General features: G+C 40.5%; 1 protein-coding gene across 5 annotated transcripts in view; it reads right to left on the bottom strand.

The window, feature by feature from the left end:
• COL12A1 (collagen type XII alpha 1 chain) overlaps window positions 1-14,856 on the bottom strand; it is a 123,093-nt gene that overhangs the window by 62,570 nt on the left and 45,667 nt on the right. For all 5 annotated transcript variants that reach the window (XM_081904779.1, XM_081904782.1, XM_081904781.1 and 2 more), the window contains exons 16-25: window positions 12,104-12,296; window positions 11,194-11,315; window positions 5,171-5,320; window positions 4,970-5,089; window positions 4,041-4,205; window positions 3,756-3,902; window positions 2,773-2,915; window positions 2,207-2,336; window positions 1,066-1,211; window positions 667-796 (exon numbers count right to left, since the gene is read on the bottom strand). In XM_081904779.1, coding sequence (XP_081760905.1) covers window positions 667-796; window positions 1,066-1,211; window positions 2,207-2,336; window positions 2,773-2,915; window positions 3,756-3,902; window positions 4,041-4,205; window positions 4,970-5,089; window positions 5,171-5,320; window positions 11,194-11,315; window positions 12,104-12,296 — 1,446 coding nt within the window. The remainder of the gene's footprint in view (window positions 1-666; window positions 797-1,065; window positions 1,212-2,206; window positions 2,337-2,772; window positions 2,916-3,755; window positions 3,903-4,040; window positions 4,206-4,969; window positions 5,090-5,170; window positions 5,321-11,193; window positions 11,316-12,103; window positions 12,297-14,856) is intronic.

The raw sequence follows: 14,856 nt of genomic DNA, 5'->3' as shown, positions 1-14,856 counted from the left end.
TGTACAGGCAACACCTCACTTACCCAGGGGTAATGTTTAGGCCCTCCACATCCATAAGTGAAATGTGCATAAGTGGGGAGAACCCTGTAGAGTCCTCATGGCTCATGAGGAGACCCTCCCCAGAGCCCAACAAGGACATCCTCTTTGGGCTCTGTTGGGAGTCTCCTTATGAGTCAGAGGAACAGCAGGGCTTTGTTGAGAGTGCTGACCCTCCCCGCCTAATAAATGAGGTGCAGCAAAGCAGCTCTCTCCTGTGTGTCAGTTTTTAGGTGAGGAGCCTCAACAAAGCGCTGCTGCTCCTCCATCTCATGAGCAGACCCTCCCCAGAGCCCAGAGGACATCCTCATCGGGCTCCAGGGAGGGCCCCTCATGAGCTGGAGGGGACTGCTGAGCCTCCCCTCCTAATGGCTAGTGAACAGGAAAGTGGCTGTTGCTGTTCCTGCTGCGCTACCCCACAAGTCAGCTATTAGGCAGGGACACTCAGCAGCCTCAACAAAGTCATGCGGCACATCCAGTTCATGAGAGTTGTGCATGCACATGGTCATGCATAAGTGGCAGGTGAGAAGTTGCCTGTACACAAATCACAATATACATTTAATATACTGAAGCATGGCATTACTAAACCAAGAGGAGGTAGATATAAAACAAGCAAGATATTATTCCTACAGGTGACTTCCTGAGTGGTGAGTGGATCACTGATGAGGTCACCAAAAGTTGAATGAATTGTTAAAGTGTATTCAGTGTTGGGAATCAGGTCAAGCAGCTGTACATCATTCACTGATGCTCCAACACGCATCTGGAAAAAGAGAAAAAGAAACAAGGAAGTTTAGAAGAAGCCATTAGAAAGAAAAATAAAATGCTTGGGCTTTTACATTGTTTTTAAAAAAATTCAGCTTCCATGTTTTAATAATGTATTTACAACTTCCTGACTCATATATAACTTTCCAATCAAGCTGCTTTATTTTATAATCTATGCACACAACAAATAAATGTCTCACTGCTTTGGCATATAGAAGCAAATTCAGGTTCTCTCTGTCTGTCTCTCTTTCTTAAATTTGTTGTTACCTGTTTCTCTGTTGCTGGTATTGTGGCATTGACAGGTTCATACAGCAGCACATAGCCAGTAGCTCCACTGACAGGTTCCCATCGCACGCGCATTGTTGTTGAGGTGATGTCATACGCATTCAAGTTTCTGACTGAAGGGATTGGCACTGCAGAACCATAAATGTGATTCACATCAGTTATTTGTGTCCATAAACATATTTTACGTCTTCGTTTTTGAAAACATGCTTGAACTTTCAGCGTTCAGATGGAGAGTAGCTTTTAGTTATTGTATTCTTTTTGCAGTAAACCAGGCCCGCACAACTTATAACCAACTAGTTTGAACACAACCCACCAGCTGTACATACTGACCCAACAGGGCTTAAGAAACCTCCTGTTTTTGCAGTCTCCCAGGGTTTGTAAGAACAAGGGAGATGTTAGGTACTTGGCAGGTTCTGATGCATAGCTAATAGTCTGAACTTAGTTTAGTGGGTCACAAACTGTACATGACTTTCGGTGAACAGTGTTTTAATCCTATGAGAGCATAATACACGTAACTGTCTGGGATAGTTTCTCTCATCTGTTCTGGACTTAATCTACACAGCCACAATCCCAAATTGGTAAATCTGAAATGTATATTGACAAAGCTGAATCACACTCTCAGGGTCACCCAGCTTGATTGGCACTCATCCTTTTCATAACTCTACCCTCTGGACTGAAGAACCAAAAGTCTCCTGTCATATTGCTTATAATATCATAGAATATTAAGTACCCAATGTCCTCTTTCTCATCGTAGGCTCCTTCTTCAATATATGTTTAAAGTTGTGTCATACCACTTTAATCAGTCATGGCTCCCCCCCCCCCAAAAAAAAGAATCCTGGGGACAGTACTTTTTTAAGGGTGCTGAGACTTGTTAGGAGACCCCCTATTCCCCTCACAGAGCTACAGTTCCCAGAGTGAATCATTTTGTTGTTCAGTAAGGTAATGTCTATCTACAAGGAGGTTTCAATTTTTAAAAATATCCATAGAGGTTTTTTTATATGCTTGGAGTTCTCATCTCCACTCCATATTCCCACAAACATTCTATGCAGAACTTTGTTTTAAAAACAGTTTGGAAGTTTTATGAATTATCACATATCTTAATTGAATTTGAATTGACACTTACAAGTCGTATCAACGCCCTCTAGAGGTATGCTACTGGTACCTTCTACCACAGAATATACATTCACAACATACTTTGTTTCGGGCTTGAGGCCAGTCAGAACTGTAGTCGTCTCTGAACGACTTACAAAGACCTGCATGAAAACAAGAAATGGGAGACATAATTGTGCATAAATCTATATAAATCTATCTACTGCTATTTCTGCTCTTGGCCCTGATAGAACAAAAGCAACTTCTAGTAAAGACACTCACACAGGACATTCACTGCCTTCACTAGTTCCAATTTAAAAGAGGTAGAGCTGGGTATCATCCGCATACTGGTGAACACCCAGTCCAAACGCCCCCCCCCCCCGATGATCTCTCCCAGTGGCTTCATATAGATATTGAAAAGCATGGGGGAGAAAACAGAGCCCTGAGGCACCCCACAAGTGAGAGCCCAGGGGTCTGAACATTCATCCCCCAGCACTACTTTCTGGACATGGTCCAGGAGGAAGGAGCGGAGCCACTGCAAAATCAGTGGCATACACAAACATAAATTAAAAATAATAAAATTGGATGTCCAATGCTGACCTCCTTTCGTGGGCCTCCATCTGCAGGATAATATTCAACCCTGTATCTATCAACGCTCTCAGTAGGTGGTGTCCATGATACTCTGAAGGAATAAGGTGTCTCCTCAGAGGTTCTTAGATTGGTTGGTGGTAGTGCCAAATCAGCTGTGATGCAAAAAAAAGGAACAAGACTATAAAATCTTCATTAGGATGGTTACCAAAGAAGGAAATGCAAAACAATAATAGATGTCAACTCAACTTGTTTTTACTTAAGTATTGGATATATTTACTTACTGAACTGAAATGTATATGATTCATATGCATAAAATAATTTATAGTAAAATCTGATGCATTCTTTAATCTCTGGTAATCACACTTGAGATGTTATGGCAAACCTAAGTCCATGCACTGAGAAACTGCAGCCAGTAAAAACTTCAGAGCAAAAAAAAACAATTGATGTGCAAAAATCACAAATGACATGCTGAGGGCATGTTATTTCATATATTTGTTTCTGTGCAGGACTTGTTGTAACATTTGAATTTGCCCTTTTATCTTGTTAAATAATATGTCAACAGATGCTCGTGTGTATCTCTGTCTTAAAACGGCTATAGAATATATTTTCCTCCCAAGGAACTTTTCTCTTATTACTCTGTGATGGAGTCACCAATGTAGTACAACTCCTTCCTGGACTGTGAAACTAAACATTGGCGACTGGGTCATGTGGGAGAAGTCCATCCTATAACTTGTTCTCACTCAGCATTTCCCCATTCACAGAAAATGTGGTAATGCTGGCATGTGTGAAGGGCTGCCACACTGCTGCTTCTCACATGATCCAGAGCTTCAGATGCTACCTGAGAGCTCAGAAAGCAGATGGGCTTTAACAGCTAGCACACCATGGGAGTAATGCAAAAACAAAGTTCCAAGTAAGTAATTTAGGAAAAATTCAGCAGGCATCATATAAAAGGTAAAAAGAAGTTGAAAACGAAACTAGAAAGAGAAACATACCTGGACCTCTTACACTATTGCATAAATTATTAGTGAGGTCATCAATAATCGTAACAAGGAGGCCGAAATCTCCAACATTGTAAACATGAATGTTATCGGGGTCTGTTGCGATCTGCTTCAGTTCATTTTCATCAGCATTTTTGATACCTTAAAAAGGTCACAAAAATAAAACAGTTTAAAATAACCTAGGCATGTTAGACTGTTTCCCAATTCATATAAAGGAGAATGAGTGATTTAGTTTTCCAACCAACTTCTATATTTACCACCTCTCCACATAATACTCACCAACAGCATACAGCTCCACTCCCAAATCTCTCAATGACTGAGATGGCACAACTATATCATCTTGTGATTTGCCGTCTGTGATGAGGACACCAATTTTGCGAGCTCCAGGCCTCATGCCAGCTTCTATCTTAAAGTTGTTGTTTAAGATGAACTTCAAAGCATCTCCTGAAATCACAGCACACACAGGTACCCATTATTCATTAGCCATAGATTCCAGCATAGAGGGTAGACGTCCCTAAAGTAGGATAGGTTACTTTCATTAAGAGACACATAAGCTTTGCCCTAAGTACTTACTTCATTCCAGCTGTTACGGTTACCACTCATAGGTAAAGGACCCCTGGACAGTTAAGTCCAGTTAAGCTTGGCTATAGGGTGTGGTGCTCATCTCGCTTCAGGCTGAGGGAGCCAGCGTTTGTCCTCAGCTTTCCGAGTCATGTGGCCAGCATGACATTGCACTTCTGGTGTAATGGGACACTGTGACGAGTGTCGGAGCACACAGAAACATTTTTTACTTTCCTGCGGCAGTGGTACCTATTTATCTACTTGCATTGGCAAACCAACTTTCTGCCTTGTAACCATAGACTACCCTCTTAGTTTGGAGATCACTTATACAGAGTAAGATTATGCAGTGATGCTCCCTGTGAGATATCTGTAGCACAGACTTTGTTGTTGTTGTTCCTTAAGGGCTACTATAAGGGACTGAAGGTCTTGGCTGAGGAAATTGGGGAAGCGTTGTGAAGAGATTCTGTGGAGTGTTGTTTGAAGAGACTGAGTGGCAGCAGATAAACAGAGGAGATTAAAGAAACACTTCTTTGTCCACTCTATAAAGTCAGTATAATATATTCAAAACAAAAAATCTTTTCAGACCATATAACATTGTATTAATTTCCCCAGTGTACCTTATGATGAATTCAGCAACAGAATGTTACCTGTGAGGGTGTTCCCTCCTTTATAAGGCAAGTTGGCAACAGCATCCATCAAACTCTGTTTGGTTTTGTGTGCATTGAGGTTCCATTCTGTTCTAGGAGATCCACTATACTGTGCAAGAGCTGGGAGAGAAATATAACTTAGTTGCAAAAGGTTCCGAAACAGCAACACCCCCAAATTATTTCAGGACATTCAAAGCTTACCAATCTGCACTTTGTCGGGACCAATGTCAAAAACTTCAACAATGCGACCAATGAAGCTTCTGATTGTTTTAAAATTTTGCCGACCAATGCTCCACGAGCCATCCACCAGCAACACAATATCTGCTTCTACTTTGGTTTTGCATTCCAGGCCTGTCACAGCAATCAAAATACAAGTGTGTTAGTTGCAGCAAACGAACAGCTGTTTTCTATCCTATCCTCTTTTACATTGTCCAGCATGCATGGCTTAAGTAACTGACTAGTGTTCTTCTATATAAATTGGAACTTAAAATTGTTAGGAGCATTCCATAGTGCTACCAATAACACTTCCGAGATTATGTACTGTATTATTAATATCTGCTTTAAAAGGTGTGCTGTGAAGCATATTCTGGTGAGTGCTGCCCGTAACATTGACATGATCTATTAGAATATTACTTAACCTGGGCCCAAGGGCAGTGAGAACCAACACAGCTAAATTATTGAACAACTAAATAAACTTAAGTTAGGTAGCCAGTGACAACGACTACTTCAAAATTGCACATCTTCTCCAGTTAAATATGTGTGAGTATTGATAAAATCTGAGGAATGTTAAACAAGAATCTTTAGAAATTAGTCCATATGCTTAATATGTGGAGATAAATGATAAAATTAATTTTATACTGTTTTGTGGTCTGTTAATGAAGATGGTGCAGACTTTTACACATTTAACACAACAAGAGAAAGAACACAACACATATAAGATACAGAAACACACATAAACACAAAAGAATCAGAAGTGACGAAAACAAACATTTATACAAAGTTTTAAATGCTTCAGAGAGAAAGTAAATAAAATATTGGGGACTGTCCACTTGTAGGATAAAAATAAGAACTGCTTTCTACATGCTGAAAATCACAGTGTGTTTATACAAAGCAGAAAGACACAAGGGTTTAAAATATGATCCTTTCATTAGCCGTTTGAATGGGTGTATGTGTGCTCTTCCTCCTTTTTTCCTCTGGAGATCATGTTACCAGCAGCAAAACCTTCTGGCTTCATGCCATCATAGCTTCTGGTCTTTACATGGAAGAAATCCCATTGAGTAAAATCAGGCACACTCATCAGAGTGATTTCATCTATGTTCCACATAATTGATCCAAAACTGTAGATTCATGAATAGAACTATTCCAGGTACCTGAGGATTTAAAAGCATGATCCTCTTCTGCATAGAAAATACAACACTAGTCTTTAATCAACACAATCATCAATTATGAAATAGGGTATATATTAAAGTTCATGCACTTGCTAACACTGTTCAGGATTCTAAGAGCCTTATGTGAGAGGAGGGGACCAGAAAAGCCCTGATAATTGTGAATGCAAAGCAACACACACAGTTGTCTGGAGTCTGGCCTTAATTTTAAACATTGGAAATATCAATGCCATCAAATCTTTTGTAAATTTAGTCTCCAACCAGAAAGCCACGGCAGAAAGTCTATAGGTTTTAATGCAGCATATGGATTTTTATGAGCACAATTTTCCATAAAGGCTGCCACTTCACCTCAATTTATTTAAAAAAGAAAGAAAGAAAAGCATCTTAGGTTGTAGGGAATAACTGCAGGAATAAAGGGAAATTGCAATGATATAAATGGGGTATTATCCTGCCAATGGGAGAGAGTTAAGTATGGGTAGTGCTCAACTACATTTTACTCAAAGTGGACCCACTGAGATTGACATAAGTCATGTTCATTCATTCCAATTAGCCTACTTTAAGTAAAACTTAGTCAAATAGCAGCTCATGTGCTTAACTGTCCCCTAAGAATAAATAAGACTGAAAAATACCTAGTTTTAGCCAGACTGTAGTTACTGAGTTGGATCCAAGGGTTCCCTGCTGTGAAGGATGGACTTTTCCATCCTCAAAAGTATTCTTTCCTCCATAAGAATGGAACACAGTATAACTCAGTATAAGTGACTTCAGTGGAATTATTTTATAGTGCTGCACTGAACCCTGCATTTCTTTCACTCCCTTCAAAGGAGGAATTAATTTTTCTGCCTCTTTTGCAGGGAGCAAGAGAACTTTGCAAAAAAATAAATAAATCCTAGGATGGAGGTGAGGACTGTATTTAGCTTATCATGTCAGTCAAGTGGCCAATGGGTGTTATCTGTTGTTGTTGCTGCTGCGCTCGCTGCTTCGCATTAAAAGGCTTTAAGAAAGTCCTACACTCACTTGTACAAACTGCCTTCCAGCCTGCGATGTAACCATGCAACAGCACAAAGTCAGATTTTGATTTTATATATATATATATATATATATATATATATATATATATATATATATATATATATATGCTTTCGTAGATTTTCACGGGTACAGGAATGCAGGTTTTGGTGTCCTCGGGTGTCTTCCCGTGTAAAAGTTGGGGTGTCTAGGCGACGTTTCGACGAGGTCTCACTCGTCATCTTCAGGCTGGTGCTTTCGGCTTCTTGTTACTGGAACAGAGCAGGATCTCAGTGTTTGAGTTCCTATAAATACTGTTGAGGGGGTGTGGTGTATAGCCTCCAATGTTCTGGGCAGAGAGGAAGTTCCCAGGCTAGTGTGCCTTTTCTTCTTTTGTTCCTTAATTACTTGAGGGATATCTTGAGTGATTTCTTGAGTGATATCCTGAGTACCACTTAGGTGGGTCATTAGGTGTGGATTAGTTGCTAAAGTCTTTGTGTCTTGACCTCTTGAACTTTGTGAAGAGTTTTTCTGAGAAGATGGCTGTACTGCACTTAGTTGTGCTCTGGCTTGGCTTCGTGTATAGGGGCGAGCTGTGGTTTTGTGGCCTGTGTCAGCCAGATCTGTGTAGGGATTGCAGGGGGGTGCAGCATCCGGAGGTGCCACCATGGTTTGGCTACTGGATGGTGTCTGTAATTTATCTGTGGAGAGGGTCTGGGTTTGGGTCTGGTGTGGTTGATTGGTGATGGCGTTCTGTGTGCCTCTGGATCTGGTGTCAGTTTTTGTGGGGAGGGCTAATTTCCAGATGTCTGGCAAGCGGGATGTGTCGTCACGCTTGTTCATGTTGTGAGGGTGTTTCTCTATCTCGATGGCTTCCATGATTATTCTCTTGTGGTGATGTTCCATGTTAAAGAGCACCAACCAAAAAATAGCCAATATCCTCAGAAACCCCAAGGATAAAATCCAGTTGGAAAACCAAGGGGTCTATGAAATACCCTGCAAAGTCTGCCCAGCCACGTACATTGGACAAACAAACAGACGAATAAATGCACGTATCGCAGAACACAAGAATGCCGTCAAAAAAGAAGAAAAAACTTCCTCTCTTTTCCAACACATGAAAGAAACAGGACACGAAATTAATTTTGCAGATTCCAAATTGCTCTTTAACATGGAACATCACCACAAGAGAATAATCATGGAAGCCATCGAGATAGAGAAACACCCTCACAACAAGCGTGACGACACATCCCGCTTGCCAGACATCTGGAAATTAGCCCTCCCCACAAAAACTGACACCAGATCCAGAGGCACACAGAACGCCATCACCAATCAACCACACCAGACCCAAACCCAGACCCTCTCCACAGATAAATTACAGACACCATCCAGTAGCCAAACCATGGTGGCACCTCCGGATGCTGCACCCCCCTGCAATCCCTACACAGATCTGGCTGACACAGGCCACAAAACCACAGCTCGCCCCTATACACGAAGCCAAGCCAGAGCACAACTAAGTGCAGTACAGCCATCTTCTCAGAAAAACTCTTCACAAAGTTCAAGAGGTCAAGACACAAAGACTTTAGCAACTAATCCACACCTAATGACCCACCTAAGTGGTACTCAGGATATCACTCAAGAAATCACTCAAGATATCCCTCAAGTAATTAAGGAACAAAAGAAGAAAAGGCACACTAGCCTGGGAACTTCCTCTCTGCCCAGAACATTGGAGGCTATACACCACACCCCCTCAACAGTATTTATAGGAACTCAAACACTGAGATCCTGCTCTGTTCCAGTAACAAGAAGCCGAAAGCACCAGCCTGAAGATGACGAGTGAGACCTCGTCGAAACGTCGCCTAGACACCCCAACTTTTACACGGGAAGACACCCGAGGACACCAAAACCTGCATATATATATATATATATATATATACACACACACACACACACATACATACACACTTTATTTTACTTATATACCACTTAATGCCAGAATGGGCTTCTAAGATGTTTACAAAGTACACACACACACTCACTCACACACACACACACACACAAGCAAGAGCTGCTAGGCTGAAAGACTGCTTGCAAAAAGCCCTGTGAGTGAGCGGGGGCGGGGACCTTTCCTAACACTGCTAGATGCAATCCCCGCTGCCACACACACATACAGTGGTACCTCGGGTTACCTGAAGAGTATTTAACCTGGAGCTTATGTAACCTGAGGTACCACTGTACATGCCTGTCCTGTGAATTTTGTTCAAGTTTCACTTTTTGAAAATACGTTCATGCCCACCCACACCCTCTTGAGGGGAAGCACTGTGAAGTTTCAGAACACTGATAATTTTCTATATGGAGGAGTTAACTACTACAGTGGTACCTTGGGTTACGTATGCTTCAGGTTACATACACTTCAGGTTACAGACTCTGTTAACCCAGAAATAGTACCTCGGGTTAAGAACTTTGCTTCAGGATGAGAACAGAAATCGTGCTCCGGCGGCGCAGCAGCAGCAGACTGCAGCAATGGATTTTCAGAACGAATTAAATACAGTGGTACCTCAGGTTAAGTACTTAATTCGTTCTGGAGATCCGTACTTAACCTGAAACTGTTCTTAACCTGAAACACCACTTTAGCTAATGGGGCCTCCTGCTGCTGCCACGCCACCGGAGCTCGATTTCTGTTCTCATCCTGAAGCAAAGTTCTTAACCTGAAGCACTATTTCTGGGTTAGCGGAGTCTGTAACCTGAAGCATATGTAACCTGAGGTACCACTGTACTTAACCCGAGGTACCACTGTATTTCCCATTTAACTTGCAGCATTATATGCCTTCTGACAGTGTTTCAGTTTTGGCCAGTGAACTATTGCACAGTGAATTATATGCACACTTACTCAGAAGCTGCACTGTGTGCACTGGGGCTTACTCCCTAGTAAATGTATTTAAGATTGCACTATCAAGCAGATGCAGTGCAGAAACAGTCCTGGATCTAAAGAACTGAAGAAAGTAATTCCAGATGTCCATGTTTTCTTGGAGTTTTTCAAACACTTGCCATAGAGTAAACCTCTTGAAATTTTGGGGAATGTTCAAACATGGTATGTTATTCACCACGGGGGTCAAAGAAAAATGTTTTTAAAAATTCAATGGGTGAAGTCATTGGACACATATAAAATAGCTGTTTGGATCCTGGCTAAATTTTATTCACCCTAAATCAGGCATAGGCAAACTCGGCCCTCCATATGTTTTTGGATACAACTCCCATCATCCCCGACCACTGGCCCTGTTAGCTAGGGATGATGGGAGTTGTAGTCCCAAAACATCTGGAAGGCCGAGTTTGCCTATGCCTGCCCTAAATTCTCTGAAAGGTTTCAAAATCCTTCCTACAGCATTTTCTAATTTCCAAAGAAAAGGACAGTGGTGGCACCATATGGGCTGTTTATTGAATCCATATAGTGCTGTATGGTTGTGTGTGTGTGTGTGTGTGTGTGTGTGTGTGTGTGTGTAAATCGTGTATTTGACAATGCATGAGTAACTGTATAAGTCTGCATAGCTATAATGTGAAATGGGGCAATAATCATTTAAGTCTTCACAAATAAGAGAGCGCCTTTTCATAAAGATGGAAACTAACAGAGAGGGAAGTTATCTTTAAAAATGGTCGCTAAAGACCAAGGAGTGGTCTTCATGAAAAGCAGCCTTTTCTTTTTGCAATTACTCCTGCAAGTAAATAACTATATCAGTTAATTATGTTGAAAACAGCTTGCTTTACCAGTTTTATAAAGGTAAAGATCTACAGCTAGAATATACAAATAAGAAACCGGCTTCTCATTAAAACCATATTTACCTTCAGGTAAAAAGGGCACCTCGGCAGTATCTGAAAGGGTAGTCATTTCTTCTCCAATCAGTGGTGCACTTTCACCTCCTTCAAACATTCCAAAAACATTGACTTTGTAGGAAGTACCTGCCCTGTGTGATTTAAATGCATACATGAAGCAAATTAGACTGTGAATGGATGGCTTACTTTGACACCTTTATAGATTTATTCACTCTGTTTTTAATCCTGCCATTTCTCAAAGGAGCTCAGGGCAAAATACATGGCTCTCTCCCCACTGATTTTATCCTAAGAAGGATATGAGGTGGGTTAGGCTGGCCCAACAAGATCTTCAAAAAAAGCTTTGTGGCCAAGTGTGGATTGGAATCTGGGTCTTCTTGATTCTCCCTGTCATGGATTTTTAAGGCAGGGTAAATCTTCAGGAGCTGAAATCTAAAGCTTTCTTTTTCACAGAGAACTCACAGGAACTCCTTTCCGGCACCTCTCAGGTGAGCGCCATTGCCATTCTAAGAGAAAAAGGGAGGTGTTCATTGTGAGTTCCGGCACCTCTTTTTCTAGAAAAATGGCACTGAGCAAGAAACTATTACAGAAGCAAGAGATTGGTCCTTACAACTGAATATCTATAGCTGTATCTCCTAGCTTTGAGCCAAGCTTGACCATCAAGACAGCTAACAACTACTACAGACCCAGCAGAAGGGTTTTACAAGATTTCCTGAGGGTCATATTTTAATTCATTTATTTGAATAGTATATCTACCATGCCTTTCTGCCTTTGGCATCTAAGGCAGCTAATGAAACAGACTTTAAAAAAGAAACATCGGATGAGAGAATTTGTATTATATGCTGAAAGAGATGCAGTTGACCGAAAAATACCTATTGGGGGGGGGAATACTGATGAGGAAGGAAATTATGAGTGGCAATACCTGAGCTCCTCCAATACAACAGTGTTGTCATATGGCCCAACTATTAATTCTCCAAGGCGCCTGCTTTCTCCAGTTGGATGGAAAGTTACTTTATAACCCGTCACTTCACCGGGGGCTGGCTCCCAGGTTACACGGAAACTTGACATCGTAGAATCAGAAGTGTGCAGATTTCTGGGAGGTTTAAATGGGGAAGCTGCAACAGTCAAAAAACACACAAAATTAAGTGTTTGTTATATTCAACCATAAAATCCTCATTTCAGTTTTTTAAAAGTGAATGCATTATAGCACCTGTACGCTTTGCCCCAACAGCCCAAGAAAATCGGTTCCAAGGAGTTGAGGGATCCTCCAGAACAGGGTAGAATGTGGCATATGAGGAAGGAGATATGGTAAAAAAAACAACAACCCTACCTTCCTCTTCTATTACCAGATCCCTCTATTGGATCAAAAGCCCTTACATATGCACAATATTACCAAATGGATTCCACCATAGGTTCCCCCCCCCCCCACACACATTATGATTGTTTAATGAGCAAAGCTATGAAGGTGGTGCTATCACTCATTATAGCTGATATAAGTGATTTCTTACAAAGTTGTATACATTTTAGGTTTTCATTGAAATGTCACAGACTGTAACTCTTACATTCTATGCTTCAGATGAAGGGGGCTCTAATCTGTAAACTCTTATGTTTTCTATTCACCTGTAAGGCGCCACAAAACTCTCAACCATTCTCATTTTTGAAGCAATTCAGATGACCTAATCATTGCCATGCCAAGAGGAACAGGAGCAGAGAACTAGTCTCTAAAGCTCCAAACCATTTAGAGCACCTTAAAGCTAGTTAACACTCATCATCAATTTTGCACTGTATCTGGAAACTGGCAAGCAGTGCAGCCAATGCAGATTAAAGAACACTGGAATAATATACTACTGGTTTGACAAGCAATAGATTCCTTCCTGAGCCAATTTTTCCTAGTGGGTTGAATGCTATCTCATTTGCAGTTTGTTTGTTTGTTTTTTAGCTAAAAGGGCAGCAATCTAATCTCAATGAGCAAAAGCCAAGTATTCTAGTAGGGGATGAAACAGACATCTTCTTGGCTTTTTAAATGCGCTAAACTCAGAATCTTAGGGGAGAAGATAATGTGAGCCCACTTCCTGGATCACTGATAGCAAGACATAATTATAACATCCTTTCAAACCACTGTTACTGCAAAAGGCTGCTGTTTTAATAGCTCCTATGATGATTCATAATCAGAGCCTCTGAAAGAAGAGCATCAAACCTAGATCTCTAGTGGAAAGCCATTTAAAAATATTTATTCTATGCAGAGTTTGGAGAAACTAAAAGATAAAGTGCGAGATTGGTTACATTATGCTCAGATTAAAGAGGTTTTTAAGTTGGACAAAAAGATAGGATTCCAGGTGGAAAAATCAAAGTTGGAAACGGAATTGTTAGAACCTAAGACTAAGGTACTTTCAAGAATGTATAACTTGCTGTTAAAATGGAATACACAAGATGAAACGGTCAAATCGGCTATGATAAAATGGGCACAGGACATTGGGTACAATATCATGTTTGCTGACTGGGAAAGGTTATGGACCACCGGTCTGAAATTCACGGCATGTAATGCCTTGAAAGAAAATATTATGAAAATGATATATAGGTGGTACATGACCCCAGTCAAGCTCGCAAAAATATACCATTTGTCTGATAATAAATGTTGGAAATGTAAAGAAACTGAAGGAACGTTCTTTCACCTCTGGTGGACTTGCCCTAGAGTTAAGGCTTTCTGGGAAATGATATATAATGAGTTGAAAAAGGTATTTAAGTATACCTTCCCTAAGAAACCAGAGGCCTTTCTTTTAGGCATCGTCGGCCAGAGGGTGTTAAAGAAGGACCGAACATTTTTTATGTATGCAACAACAGCAGCAAGGATGCTTGTCGCCAAGCACTGGAAAACCCAAGATTTGCCCACACTGGAAGAATGGCAGATGCAACTGATAGACTATATGGAACTAGCAGAAATGACTGGCAGAATCCGAGACCTGGGAGAAGAGGTTGTGGAGGAGGACTGGAAGAAATTTAAGGACTATTTACAAAAATATTGTAAATTGTATGAGTGTTAAGAAAGATGTAAGATTATAAACAATATGGCACCATTAAGTTAGTTGAAAGGAATATGAAGATAAGTGAAAATATAAGAAAAGATAAATTTTGGATAAATATTATGTCAAAATTAAGCTTTTAAGGTTTGGGTAAAAATATCTAAAATTAGGGACACAATATTGGATAATTATAAAATAAGAATTGAAACAAGGTGATAAATTGCTGGGTAAAGTTTGATAAACTTGGAACGCAGGAACGAGAGATGCGAGGAAGTCCAAAGAAGCGAAGAAAATATGGCTATTGTAAAGTTACATGTTACTTTGTTTGTTTGTTTTCTATTGTATTAAGAAAATCTTTAATAAATATCTTATAAATATATATATATATATATATTCTACTTTGGCTGAAGCAGCCTCAATAGAAGCTTAACATAAAGGCCGCTTAATTTCTAAGATCAGAGGAGTGAGGGTTCAAGACCCTGTGGAAGTTGCTCTGTAAAATACTTTCTCCGGGTGTGTGTTAAAGGCTGGCTCCCAGGAGAACCAGCTCAAGTTATCTGTCCTTTATTCATAATTTATACATATTCCATTGTGGAGCCCTGGAATTGAAAATGTTCCTGAGATTAAGTGTTACCAAATAATTCTGGCTCAGATT

This window comes from Podarcis melisellensis (assembly GCF_964234715.1).
Source record: "Podarcis melisellensis genome assembly, chromosome: 3".
Classification (NCBI taxonomy): Eukaryota; Metazoa; Chordata; class Lepidosauria; order Squamata; family Lacertidae; genus Podarcis; species Podarcis melisellensis.
Note: the sequence above shows the minus strand (reverse complement) of the source record. Positions and strands in the feature narration are given on the sequence as shown.